Source organism: Loxodonta africana, chromosome 10 (assembly GCF_030014295.1).
Source record: "Loxodonta africana isolate mLoxAfr1 chromosome 10, mLoxAfr1.hap2, whole genome shotgun sequence".
Classification (NCBI taxonomy): Eukaryota; Metazoa; Chordata; class Mammalia; order Proboscidea; family Elephantidae; genus Loxodonta; species Loxodonta africana.
In genome coordinates this window covers 49,640,398-49,655,316 of record NC_087351.1, presented here as the reverse complement: position 1 = coordinate 49,655,316, position 14,919 = coordinate 49,640,398, and the positions used below count along the sequence as shown (strand labels likewise).

The 14,919-nt window shown below is 41.3% G+C and overlaps 1 protein-coding gene across 1 annotated transcript in view; it reads right to left on the bottom strand.

The window, feature by feature from the left end:
* TTC6 (tetratricopeptide repeat domain 6) overlaps positions 1-12,080 on the bottom strand; it is a 248,623-nt gene extending 236,543 nt beyond the window's left edge. The window contains exon 1 of the mRNA XM_003408458.3: positions 11,146-12,080. Coding sequence (XP_003408506.3) covers positions 11,146-12,080 — 935 coding nt within the window. The remainder of the gene's footprint in view (positions 1-11,145) is intronic.
* Positions 12,081-14,919: the final 2,839 nt, after the last annotated feature.

Genomic DNA, 14,919 nt, shown 5'->3' with positions numbered 1-14,919 from the left:
ATAAATATCTTATTTTCCATTTTTTAAAACTTAATAAAAATCAAATACATAAAACCAAAAAAAAAAAACCCAGTGCCACCAAGTCAATCCGACTCATAGCAACCTTATAGGACAGAGTAGAACTGCCCCATAGAGTTTCCAAGAAGAGCCTGGCAGATTCAAACTGCTGGCCCTTTGGTAAGCAGCTGTAGCACTTAACCACTACGCCACCAGGGTTTCCAAAACACATAAGCATTTTCTATTTATTAAAAGCATTCAAATTTCAGCCGAGGGATTTTAAAACTTAACAGGAAAAAAAAAACTGTAAATCAATTTCTTAAAGGTCAGAAGTGAAGCTTCTTACATCATTTGTACTAGCTTAAACAGTTATGTCTATAAGGACAAGGTACTGCACAAAGGAAATGTTTAAGATACAACTGTAATAATTTTGTCATTTCAAATAGAAAATATTTGAACAAACTAGTCCCTCCTAATTGTACAGTTATCATTCAAACAATACAGACTTACCTAGATCCTGGTAGATTCCCTGATTTATACTTCCAGTGAGCAAAAATTTGTTCCCAGGGTAGGAAACAATGAAATTGAAAAGCAAAGAGCCAAGGAAATGTTTAAATACTATGGAATAATATGCAGCTATTAGAAAGAATGGAAACCCTGGTGGGGTAGTGGTTAAGCGCTACGGCTGCTAACCAAAAGGTCGGCAATTCGAACCCAAAAGGTGCTTCTTGGAAACTCCATAGGGCAGTTCTATTCTGTCCTATAGGGCTGCTATGAGTCAGAATCGACTCGACAGCAGTGGGTTTGGGTTTTTTTTTTTTTTTTGGTATTTGAAAGAATGAATTAAAAGCTATACACACTGGTGTTTGTCCATTGATGTGCGTCAAATAGTAAGCTGCAGAACAACGTGCATGGTATGTTTTTATTTTTCTAAAGGAAAAAAAATCCTATATATATATATGTGTGTATGTGTGTGTACACATTTGTACTAGGAGTTGAGGTAAGTATAGAAGGTTAAATAACAAACAATATGGGTTTACTTTTGGGAAGCTAAGGAGGGTGTTTGAATAGAAGATCTTATAAATGTTTTCCTTACATAAACTTCTCATAACTTGTAAAAAGAAACAAATACTTTTATGAAGAATCTGATAACATTTTTATTAAAGTTATTTTGAAATAATTGTAGATTCATATACAGTTGTAAGAAATAACACAGAGAGATCCATGTACCCTTCACCCAATTTTCCCCAATGGTAACTCTTGCAAAACTACCATACAATATCACAACCAGGATAGTGACACTGATACAGAACACTTCCATCATCACAAGGATTCCTCCTACAGACCTTTGAAAGCCACATCCACTTCTCTCCTATTCTCCATGCCCCCTTACCCTGGCTGCCCTTTACCCATAACAATCACAAATTTGTTCTCCACTCCTAAAATTCTATCAGTTGTATGTTATATAAGTGGAATCATACAGCATGTAACTTTGGGGGACTGATCTTTTTGCCCCAGCATAATTTTCTGGAGTTTCATTGAGGTTGTTGTGGGTGTCAATATTTCATTTCTTTTTATTGCTGAGAAATATAACCATTTACCCTTCAAAGGTCATCTAGGTTGCTTCCAGTTTTTGGTTATCACCCAAACTGCCCTAAAGCTGCTAGGAACATCATTTTGCATGTAGGTAAGTTTTATTTCTGTGGGATAAATGTCCAGGAGTACAGTTGCTGGGATGTATACCTGTAGCATGCTTATTTTTTTTTAAAAAACTGGCGAAGTGTTTTCCAATGTGACTGTACCATTTCACATTTCCACCAGCAAGGCATGAATGATCCAGTTTCTCCACACCCTCTGCAGCATTTAGTGTTGTCATTATTTTTTACTTAAGCCATTCTGATAGGTATACAGAGATATCGTGGCTTAGATTTGCATTTTCCTAATGACCGGGATGTTAAACATCTTTTCACATGCTTATCTGCCATGTGCATATCCTCCTCAGTGAAATGTCTGTGTCTTTTGTCCATTTTCTAATAGGACTTTTTTTTTTTTTTAGTGTTGACTTTTGGGAGTTCTTTAAAATTCTAGATACTAATCCTTTGAAGCAGCCCTGGTGGCACAATGGCTAAGCAATCAACTACTAACCAAAAGGGCAGTGTTTCCAACCCATCAGCAGCTCCATGGCAGAAAAGGCCTGATGATCGGCTCTTACAAAGATTGCAGCTCAGGAAACCCTTTGGGGCAGTTCCCCCTCTGTCCTAGAGGGTTGCAATCAATCAGAACTGACTCAATGGCGCACAACAATTCTTTGCTTTCTACACATGTAGTTTGCAAATATTTTCTCCCAGTCTGCAGTATGTCTTCTCAGCCTCTTAACAGGGTCTTTCACAGAGCAAAAATTTTTAATTTTGATGAAGTCCTATTTATCAATTTTTCCTTTATGTGTGGTGCTTTTGGCATCATGTTGAAGCACTCTTTGCCTAACCCTAGATCCCAAAGTTTTTCTCCTATGTTTTATTCTGAAAGTTTTTTAGTTTTACATTTAACATCTAAGTCCATAATTCATTTGAGTTAACTTTTGTGTAAGGTGTGAGCCTTAGGTTGAGGTTCATTTTCTGCCTATGGGTGCTCACTTGCTCCAGCACCATTTGTTGAAAAGGCTATCCTTCCTCCATTGAATTGTTTTGCACCTTTGTCAAAAATAAATTGGACATATTTGTGTAAGTCTATCTCTAGGTTGCCTGCTCTGTTCCATTATCTACGGGTCTATCCCTGTCTTAGGCTGGGTTCTTTAGAGAAGCAAAAATATACATAGAGAGAGTTATATCAAGGAAACAGCTCACGCAATTATAGGGGCTGGAACGTCCCAAGTCCGTGGATCAGGATAGAGGCTTCTCTCGATTCAAGAAGCTGCAGAGGCTGGCAAACCTAAGATCAGCAGGTTGGAAAACAGGGCTCTTGCTCACAGGCTGTGAGGATAGATGAATCCTAAGATTGGCAGCCAAGACCACAAGGCTTCTCCTGATTCACAAAGCTCGAGGGGCTGATGAACCCAAGATCAGCAGGTCAGAGGGCAGGGCTCTCGCTCATAGGCTGTGAAGATCGACAAATCCCAAGATCAGCAGGTAAGCTGATAGCTCAAGTCCCAAGAACCTGAGGTCAGATGAACAGGAAGCAGCCGCAGGATCCAGAGCGAGGAAAAAGCCAGAATGTCTGCTTATATTCGGATACAGGCCACACCCCCAAGGAAACTCCCCTTCGACTGATTGGCTACTCACAGCAGATTCCATCATGGGAGTGATCACATATAAACACCGCGAATCACGGCCAAGCCGACACACAATCTTAACCACCACAATGCCTCCACTAAAACCACACAGTCTTGATTACTGTAGCTGTATAATAAGGCTTGAAATGAAGTAGACTGATACCTCTCACTTTATTATTATTTTTCAAAATTGCTTTTGCTATCCTACTTCTTTCACCTTTCACATAAATTTTAGACTTGGTTTGTTGATAACTACAAAAATAGCTTGCTGGGATCAAATGGTTTTAAATATACTTTTTTCAAAGTTGACACCTTGTTACTTATATCAGTAATCCAGTCATTAAAACATTAGGTAGAAGCTTAGATTATTTGATACTATTCCTCTTTCCTATCATATTATATTCACTTAGTGCTGTAAATCTTCCCCTCAACACTACTTTAGCTATGTCTTACAAATTTTGACATGCTGTATTTTTATTTTAACTCAGTGCAATGTTTTTTTTTTTTTTCCCTGAGACTTCCTCTTTGACCCATGGATTATTTGAACTGTATTGTTTAGTTTCTAAGTACTTGGAGACTTTCTTATTATCATTCTGTTATTGATTTCTAGTTTGATTCCATCGTGGTTACAGAACACTCTCTGTATGATTTCATTTCTTTTAAATTTGTCACGGTTTGGTTTACAGCCCAGGATATGGTCTATCTTCATATATGTTCCATGAGCAGCTGACAAGAATATATACTGTGCTGCTGTTGGATGCAGTGTTCTGTAAATGTTGACTAGATCGTGTGATTGATGGTGTCATTCAGTTCTTCCATGTCCTTGAGTATTTTCTGTCTGGTTATTCTATCAATTGTTGATAGAGGGGTGTTGAAGTCTCTAACTGTAATTGTGGAGTTATCTATTTCTCCTTTCAGTTTTTACTTCACATATTTTGCAGTTTTGTTGTTTGGTGCATATGCATCAAGGATTGCTGTTTTCTTGGTTAACTGACCCTTTTATCATAATATAATGTCCCTCTCTGTCTCTAGTAATTTTCTTCGTGCTATGAAGTCTTTTATGAAGTCTACTTTGTCTGATATTAATATAGCTACTCCTGCTTTCTTTTGATAATTTCCTCAGAACCACCTCAGTGTCATAATTTTTGCTTCAACTGTCAAACATAATTTAGAAAACTCACTAGAAGGAAAATCTATAGTATTCAGCCATATTTTTTTCTTTATCATGTTCTTCCTTTCTGGTGCTCCAACAATCCTTTTCTTTTAATCACTTCCTTTAACCATTCTTTCAAGGGCTACAACAAATTCTCTTAGCTTTCCTTTATCTGAAAATGTCTTGAGTTCCCTTTCATTTCTAAAGGATAGTTTCAGTGGATATAGAATTCTGGGTTCACAGTTCTTTTCTTCTCTTTCAGCACTTGAACAATGTTGTGCCACTTCTTTCTGGCCTCTATGACATCTGACAAGAAATCTACTGTTATTCAAATTATTTTCCCCATAGGTAACAAGTTTCTCTCTTGCTGCATTCAAGATATTTTCTTCACCTTTAGTTTTCAGAAATTTTATTATTATGAGTCTTGATGTGGATCTCTTTAGGTTTATTTGGTTTAGAGCTTATTCAGCTTTTTTAAAATCTGTAGGTGTACATTTCTTGGCAAATTTGAGGTTTTCAGCCGTTATTTAAGTACTTTTTCAGTTTTGTTGTCTCCTTCCAGGACTGTGATGACACTAATGTGAGGTCTGTTTTTACAGTACCATGGGTCCCTGAGGTACCATTCTTTTTTTGTCTCTCTGCTGATTTGGTAATTTCAATTGTTTTATCTTCAAGTTTACTGATTCTTTCCTCTGTTCCCTCCATTCAGCTGTTGAAATCACCTATTCAGTTCTTATTTCAGTTCTTGTATTTTTCAGATCTAAAAATTCCTATGATTCCTATTTATGTCTTGTGTTTCTTTACTGAGACTTTCTATTTTTCTGCTAAGACTTTGTTTTTTCATTTGTTGCAAGTGTGTTCATAATTACTTGCTGAAGCATTTTTTGATGGCTGTTTTAAAATATTTTTCAGGTAATTATAACACCTCTGTCATCTCAATGTTGGCATGCATAGGTTATTTTATTTTCTTTCAAGTTGAAACGTTCCTGCTTTTTGCCATTACAAGTGATTTTCAATTGAAATCTGGATGTTTTGAGTATGATGTTATGAGATCCTGGATCTTACTTAAACTTTTCTATTTTAGCTGCTCCCATAGAGGAAGGAAGGTGTGGGCACTGCCTCATTACTCCCAGGTAGGTGCTGTTGTTGTTGTTAGGTGCTGTTGACTCTGACTCATAGTGACCCTGTGAAAAATAGAACGAAACACTGCACAGTCCTGCACAATCCTCACAATTGTTGTTATGCCTGAGCCCATTGCTGCAGCCACTACGTCAATGTATCTCATTAAGGGTCTCTTCTTTCACTGACCCTCTACTTACCAAGCATGATGTCCTACTCAGGGACTGGTCCTTCCTGATAACATGTCCAAAGTATGTGGGACACAGTCTTACCATCCTTGTTTCCAAGGAGCATTCTGGTTGTACTTCTTCCAAGACAGATTTGTTCATTCTTTTGGCAGTCCATGGTATATTCAATATTCTTCACCAACATCACAATTCAAAGGCATCAATTCTTCTTTGGTCTTCCTTATTCATCGTCCAGCTTTTGCATGCATATGAGGCGGCTGAAAACACCATGGCTTGGGTCAGGTGCACCTTAGCCTTCAAGGTGACATCTTTGCTTTTCAACACTTTAAAGAGGTCTTTTGCAGCAGATTTACCCAAGGTAATGTGTCTTTTGATTTCTTGACTGCTGCTTCCACGGCTGTTGATTGTGGATCCAAGTAAAATGAAATCCTTGACCAACTTCAATCTTTTCTCCTTTTATTATGGTGTTGTTTTGAGGATTTTTGTTTTCTTTATGTTGAGGTGCAATCCATACTGAAGGCTGTGGTTTTTGATCTTCATCAGTAAATGCTTCAAGCCCTCTTCACTTTCAACAAGCAAGGTTGTATCATCTGCATAATGAGTCTTCCTCCAATCTTGATGCCCTGTTCTTCTTCATATAGTCCAGCTTCTCAGATTATTTGCTCAGCATATAGACTGAATAGCAATGGTAACAGGATATAACCCTGATGTACACCTTTCCTGACTTTAAACCATGCAGTAGCCCCTTGTTCTGTTTAAACGACTGCCTCTTGATTTATGTACAGGTTCCTTAAGTGCACAATTAAGTGTTCTGGAATTCCCATTCCTCACAATGCTATCCATAATTTGTTATAATCCACATAGTCGAATGCCTTTTCGTAGTCAATAAAACACAGGTAAACAACTTTCTGGTATTCTCTGCTTTCAGTCAGGATCCATCTGACATCAGTTATGATATCCCTGGTTCCACATCCTCTTCTGAATCTGGCTTGAATTTCTGGCAGTTCCCTGTCAGTGTACTGCTGCAGCTGCTTTTGAATGATTTTCAGCAAAATTTTACTTGCATATGATATTCATAATTTCTGTATTTGGCTGGATCACCTTTCTCGGGAATAGGCATAAATATGGATCTATTCCAGTCAACTGGCCAGGTAGCTATTTGCCAAATTTCTTGGCATAGGTAGTGGTAGAAGTCCAGATTCACCACTCAGCCTCCACGACACCAGTGTGCGGAGCGGGGCTCCTTGTTACTACCTGGTGGGCGTGGGAGTCCTGGCTCCCCACTAGACCTCCCCTGATATCATTCTAACTGGGAAGCACAGAAGTGTGTCATTACTGTTCGCCACATGACCTTCACTGACACCATGGGGATGGGGAGAAATGTAGCCTCTTTACCACCGGACAACAGTAAAAACCCTGACTCTCTACTGACACCATCCCAGTGGAGAGGGGTTGGGACATCTCATTACAGCCTGATGAGATTGAAGTCTAGGCTCCCCACCTAGCCTTTGCTAGTTGTTTTGGGGTTACAGCTTTTCCTGCAGTGTTTGGCTGGAATAGAGAAGTTATTACATAAAGTTTTCTCTCTTGCTATGCTGTCCTTTTCCAATTCTTTGGCTAAAGAGATCAGCCTCTTGTTAGGGCATTTCTGCCTAAGCTCATTGGCATTTCTAAGTTGCCAGCTTCTTTAACTCCAAGTCTCAAATATATGAAGCAACCCAAAGAACTCACCACTACGTCCTTCCTTGAGTCCCAAGGTCCCTGCCTTCTTCTCACCAGCTTTCAGTCTTGTCTTCTTTTGTTTCTTTTATATATGCTGTCCAGGGTTTTTAGTTGTAGTTAACAGAATAGAGAAAAATCCACCTACTTCATCTTCCTTGAAATGGAAGTAGGAATAATTTTATAACATTTCTCATGGAGACTATACATTATTTGTTTATAAGAGGCTTTGGTACATGAATTGTCTCTACTTTGCTAATGTTGTTATTTTCTTTTTGAGCTGTATGACCAGAAACAACCACAAATGACAAAAGCTGACTCCTTCACCCTCAGTAAATTCCTGGAACTCTGAACGCCAGCCTCATATAATTAGAATGCATTTTGTATGTAATAATACTGAGCTCCTCAACAAATGTTTATAACATTTTTATCTCTCCTGCCAAGTTGTATGCATTCTGTTTACACCAGTGTTCTCAATAAGGAAGGGGATGATTTTGCCCCCAAGAGGCTCATTTGGCATATCTGGAGACATTTTTGATTGTCAGGATTGAAGGAAGAGGGGAGGGTGCTACTGGCATCTAGTGGGTAGAGAGAGACCAGGTATTCTGCTAAACATTCTACAACACACAAGACAGCCACCCATAACAAAGAATTATCCAACCCAAAAAATGTTAACAGTGCCAAGGTTGAGAAGCCCTGGTTTAGATGTCTGACCTAAATTTGACAGCTAAGTTTAATTTTCAGGTATTTTGTGCACTTCTTGGCCCATGTAATTGTTTGTGGAACTCAAAATGCTGAGTCTGGAATGACCTTGCCCAAGCTCATACAGCCTGCCAAAACTGTCTCACCCGTTGGCTCTCCGTCTAAAGATTGCTATATGGCTCCAGGTTAAGATTTCTAAAGTAAAGAACTATATTCCTTGTTTTTCCTGGAAAGAACATTGTTTATTATATAAACTCCGAATGTTTAAAACAAATGTCCTTATTCTTATTTTTTTAAGAATTTTAAAAATCACAATTTAGACATCACTTTTACACTTGCATTTTTATTGTTCTCTCTCACCTACCCACCCACTCCCATTTCAACACATTCCCCATTGTTCCCTCCTCATCCTATTAAAACTTCTAAAACTGATTTTAATTAAAATAATGCAAAGCTCAGTCTTCTAGAATTGTTGTGGAGGGGGCAATGGACACAAAACTAAACAAGCAAGAATAAAACTCAGGCTGCACTAAAAAATCAAGATAATGGAAGGCAGGGATGGGACTGAGGCATTTGATAAGGTCAAGTGTTGTACCGCAGGGCTCATGACCCTGGATCCTGATTCTAATGCTGTCACACTCCACATCCCTTACTGCACTCCTGCAGAAACAATTTAGGTAACTAAAGCACCAAAAGGCATATACGAGAGAACTGGAACATCAGAAAGGACAGAATACACTGTCCTGGTGTTCATTCTTCATTTGATGGTCCCCCTTCCTCTGTCCCTAATTCTATCTGAACCTTTCAGAGCCTTCCTCTCCTTTGGGCTCCTACTCTAAGCTGTAATTTTCCCCAACTTTCTAATTTTCCCCAGTTTCTAATGTTGGTCCTTCTTCATTTCAACTACCTTGACTATATCGGAGGGGCCCTTCTCACAGGGCATAGAGGCCCTTCGTCTCTCTGCTAAGGTGCTTGAATGGGCATCCCTGAACCCTTTTTCTATTAGGTCAACTGAACGCCGGATTAGATACACCCATTTAGAAACAGCCCAAGTAGTCATACTGACCTTGTTCAGTAACCGTGGGAGGTGTGGGTTTTAAATCAGAACTTCTGTCCCACTCTGCCCACAAACATTAGGTCAAACACAACGACACTAGGCAAACTCTTGTCCATACATGTTTTTGTTTCCCTGATGATCACATTCCTCAAGTCACAGCCAAGAGTGTATTCTGGATCTGAAACTAAAGACCTAACACGGCAGTGTACTAACAAGAGGTTTGGTGTCACAGCCAAGAAGAGTAATAAAATCTTCTTCCCTTTTAACACTGTCATTCTCAATAAAGAACTGTCTCTTTCTTCTTTCTCCCTCCTTTTCTTCCTTCCTTCCTTTCTTCCTTTCGCGTGCGGCTCAGTTTCCCTCATTAAAGTTTTTGCATTGAATGTCCCTGCCAGAGTGAAATCTATATAACAGACAAAATATCTGAAGTTTTGACTCTTAGCTTTGTTTCCTGCCAGGGACATATCACCATCAACAAACAGAGAGACCTAAGCACAGCTCCAGTCCAGTCTCTGGTTGTGACTACCTGAGGTGGAATCCCAGCCCTGCCGTGCATTAGTTGTGGGAGATTGGGCCAATCCTTTAACCTTGAAAATCTAGGGAGTCTCATATGCAAAATGGGGTTTTTACTGGCATCTGCCTGATGGGGTTGCTGTTTGGACAATATGCATGTGAAGTCTGGACGATGAATAAGGAAGACTGAAGAAGAACTGATGCCTTTGAACTGTGGCGTTAGCAAAGAATATTGAATATACCATGGACTGCCAAAAGAACGAACAAATCTGTCTTGGAAGAAGTACAACCAGAATGCTCCTTAGAAGCAAGGATGGCGAGGCTATGTCTCACATACTTTGGACATGTTATCAGGAAGGATCAGTCCTTGGAGAAGGACATCATGCTTGGTAAAGAAGAGGGCGACTGAAAAATAGGAAAATCCTCAACAAGATGGATTGACACAGTGGCTGCCACAATGGGCTCAACCGTAACAAAGATTGTGAGGATGGCACAGGACCAGGCAGTGTTCCATTCTGCTGAGTCGGAGCAAAATCGACAGCACCTAACAACAATTGTCCCACTGGGTTTGGCACACAAGAAGCACTTGTAAATCTCTATAATTTGAAAGGCCTAGAAAGTAAAGAAAAACAAAATGTTTCAAGAGAACAGTTTTCAATGGAAGTATTACAGAACTCTTATAAATTCAACTTCTCAATAGTAACATATAGATTTTCTTCCTAGGATATAAATTCACTATCATTTACTACTAAAAATGCTGAACTGTAACAGTGAAAGACTAATTTTTTTGTATAAAACCCCTATTTTGTCATTTTAGTACTAAATAATCATAAATCTTTTGAAAGAGAAGGCTGCAGGTAATGTACCAGTCAGGTCTACAGTGTTTCTTTTAACCATTTTTGCAATAATCTTTCTCAGTTTCTTTCACTTTGAAAAAAGAATACACATATATTCCCTTGATGGAAAAGAACAAAATTCAAAGAACTTGATTAATATTCCACTGGTTCGTCCAGCTTTAGTGTGACAACACACCATATGCACTTAAAAAATAGAGAGCAGGCGCACCCGACCTCTGGTGGCACAGTGGTTAAAGTGCTTACCTGCGAACCAAAGGGGCTAAGGTTTAGAACCCCAATCGATTCGTCAGCAATACGTCTGGGAATTTTTTTTGTTTTGTTTTCTAAATATTAAAAAAAAAAAAAACCCGCTGCCATCGAGTAGAATCTGACTCATAGCGACCCTATAAGACAGAGCAGAACTGTCCCACAGTTTCCAAGGAGAGCCCGGTGGATTTGAACTGCCGACTTTTTTGTTAGCAGGTGTAGCACTTAAGCACTAGCCACCAGGTTTCCAATACTCAACATTTAAATGTATTTACATACATGTGTGTATCTTGCCTAAAGTAACATTCACCCAGGAGAAACTTTACCATTCCGCTTCACCTACTTCCATTTTGATGTCGTAGTTCTGGCCGAGGACACTCTGTATGAGCTCTTTGATGGTCTGGTCAGTGGCCAGCTGGGCCTCTGACTGCAGTGAGGCGATGATCTCCTCTATGGACGTCGGGATCACTCGCGCCGGCAGGTAGCCGGTGTCGCTCTGCGAGATGCTGTCCCGGTCTGTTTTGTAAACTTCGGACCCGGCCACCTCCCGCATCTCGCAGATCGAGCCCTCATTCAAGAGGTGGGAACGAATCCTCACTCTCCTCCGCCGGCTTAACCGCTCGGCGTCGCTGCTCTCGCTGGACGTAGAGCTGGCCAACTGCTCTTTGGCCTTGCAGACCTCAGCGAGTGGAGCTGGCCCCTGGGTCGCGTCGCGCTCCCTGATCTGGTCCAGGACGGGCCTGGCGGTCTCCGGGACCTGGCGCACCTTGGGCTTCAGCGGCGGCACGGGCGGCGGCAGCAGGATGGCTGGCCTTGACGTGCCGGCCCCCGGGGCGATGACCGGAGGCTTCTTCAGGAGCCGGTGCCGGAGGAACGCCGAGCTCCTCAAGTAGAAGTCCCGGGGGCGAAATTTCCGGGTCCTCCCGGGGCTGACAGCCTCGCTCGGGCCCGGAGGGCGCGCTGAGCCCAGGGGCGCCCCGGGCTGGAAGGCCGCAGTGGGAGTCGCAGGGCCTTTAGCCTGAGGGAACCAAAGTGGCTTCTGGGAACCAAAGCTGGAGATGCGCCTCCTCTCCCCAGAGCTGCTCGCGCAGAGATCCTGGGAGCCAGGGACCAGCCCTTTCCCTACCGTCGGCTTGTAGGCCAATCTCTGCTTGAATCGGAGAAATTCAGTTTTAGTATCCTTGCGAACCTTCTCAAGTTCTTTAAGCATATACGATTCTTCTTTGTATTTTAGTCCAAAGTGCTTCGGGATAATGGACATCTTGGCAAATGTGACCTGTGAAATAACAAAAATATGTTAAATTTATTTATTTATAGATATGGGCTCGGTGGTTAAAGCACTGGGCTGTTGACCAAAAGTTTGGAATTTTGAACCCACCAGCCGCTCAGCAGGAGAAAGATGCTTATGGGAAGAAAGATGTGGCAGTCTGCTTCCGTAAAAATTTACAGCCTCAGAAACACTATGGGGCAGTTCTGCTTTGTCCTACAGTGTCGTTATGAGTTTGAATGGACTCCATGGCAGTGGGTTTTGATTTTTTGATATATGTGTCTTAGTCATCTAGTGCTGCTATAACAGAAATACCACAAGTGGATGGCTTTAACAAAGAGAAATTTATTTCTTCACAAAAAAGTCGGCTAAAAGTCCAAATTCAGGGTGTCAGCTCCAGGGAAAGGCTTTCTTTCTCTGTCGCCCTTCTCATCAGTCTTCTTCTGGACTAGGAATTACTTCACAGAGGAACCCCAGGTTCAAAGAACGGGTGCTCTGCTCCTGGTGCTACTTTCTTGGTGGTATGAGGTCCCCCTGTCTCTCTGCTCGCTTCCCTCTTTTTTATCTCAAGAGATTGCCTCAAGACACAATCCAATCTCGTTGGTTGAGTTCTGCCTCACTAACAAAACTGCCATCCATCCTCCCTCATTAACATCATAGAGGCAGGATTCAAAACATATAGGAAAATCACACAATACCAGGAATCATGACCCAGCCCAATTGATAAACACATTTTTGGGGGGACGTAATTCAATCCATGACAGTGTGTATATATACACACACACATATATCACAGTATATATATATTAAAAAAAAAAAAAAGAAACCCCGTTGCCATCGAGTCAATTCTGACTCATAGAGACACTATAGGACAGAGTAGAACTGCCCCATAGGGTTTCCAAGGAGCATCTAATGGATTCGAACTTCTGACCTTAACCACTGTACCACCAGGGCTCCACATTGTGTGTATATAACCAAAACCAAACCAAACCCCATGCCATCGGGTCGATTCCAACTCTAAAGGACAGATTCCAACCTTAAAGGACAGAGTAGAACTGCCCCATAGAGTTTCCAAGGAGCGCCTGGCGGATTCGAACTGCCGACGCTTTGGTTAGCAGCCGTAGCTCTTAACCACTACGCCACCAGGGTTTCCTGTGTGTGTATAGATACATAAAACAAAATTTCTGTTGATAAGTAAAATTCCAGCTCATCAAAGCGTATCATGCTAGAACGCTGCATTCCCTGAGGCACAAATGAGTAGAATTAGGTTATAATTTGATATGTATCTAACTACCGATCTTTTCACAGAAACCATAAAAAACCTCAAAAGCAGTTATTTTTCTTCAGTGGGAGCTTCCTAAAATCCCTATTTGAGTTATTTTAACATTTCTTTAGACTACATGTAATGTCCTGCTTCCAAGCAGGAGAGACCACACTAGGCATAGACAGAAAATCTAACAGCCTTGCGAAAGTGCAATAGAGGTCACTGACTGTGGCCTGCGACCTGGATCCAGCCCACAGACATATTTGTCAGTGTCTGAATTTTTCAAAAATATTAGTTCATAGCCATCAATTATAAATTGGGAGATTTTCACGTTAAAAACCAGATTTGAAGTTCCTCTTGAAGAAAACGAAGGCTCTGACAATGCAAGGGCCAAATCCCTGCTCTTACGACTGGATAGGAGTTGCCCCTATACTCTCCAACTAATCCCAGGTGTCTCCATCCCTTACCAGGCCAGCTTCCCTCAGTGTGTCACCTGAGGGAGGGAGGGAAGGAGGAGGTCAGCCACAAGGGTAGGCTGCAGCCAGATCATGGGGCGTTGAATGCCAAGTGTGTGTTTGTGCTTTTTCTGTGGGCTGTGGAAACCACTTGATAGGAGTTTGTGCTTGGGGATATGAATATTAAGCAAAAGAAAGAATAAAGGCAAGGAGAGCAAGTGGAATCTCTGTAGCTTGAGCCTGAGGGCTGGCCTTGGTAATGGAGCAGAGGGAAAAATCCTAGAGACATAACAAGGTAAAACTGATAGGACCTGGCCAATGATTAGAAGTAAAAGGAAGCAATTAAAGTCCATAGGGAATTCAGATCATCTTGATGAAGTTTTGGCACAATCAACCAACTGTATAATAAAACTTATGCTATTCAGCAGGGCCACAGATCTAAGATCATAAGTTGATTCTGTCTTGAGCAGTCTGAGGTCATTACCAAAAGCCAGGCTAACAGGAAATATAGGGAAGTGGTCAATGACAGATTCTGTGGCATACTTACCTGTGGAAGGTGGGAGGCAATCAGAGAGTTAGGAAATGAGGAGAATATGGGGTTTTTTGGGTTTTATGGGCAATATGAAGGAGCCCTGGGGGCACAATGGGTTAAGCACTCATCTGCTAACCAAAAGGTCCATGGTTTGAACCCAGCAGCAGCTCCACGGGAGAAAAGACCTGACAACCTGCTCCTGTAAAGATAACAGCCTAAGAAACCCTCTGGGGCAATTTTACTCTGTCTCATAGGGTCATTATGAGTTGGAATCAACTCAACAGCACACAACAACAATGGGCAATATGTAGTCCCTAGGAGGCGCAAATGGTTAAATGCTCAACTACTAGCCAAAAGGTTGGTGGTTTGAACCCACCAAAAGGCATCTTGGAAGACAGGCCTGGCAACTTGCTTCCGAAAGGTCACAGCCTTGAAAACCCTACGGAGCAGTTCTACTTACCACACAACGGAATCAATTCGACAGCAACCAACAACAACATGGACAACACACGAGTCCTACATGGCTCAAACAGTTAAGCATTTGGCTGCTAACTGAAAGGTCGTTGGTTCACGTTCACTCAA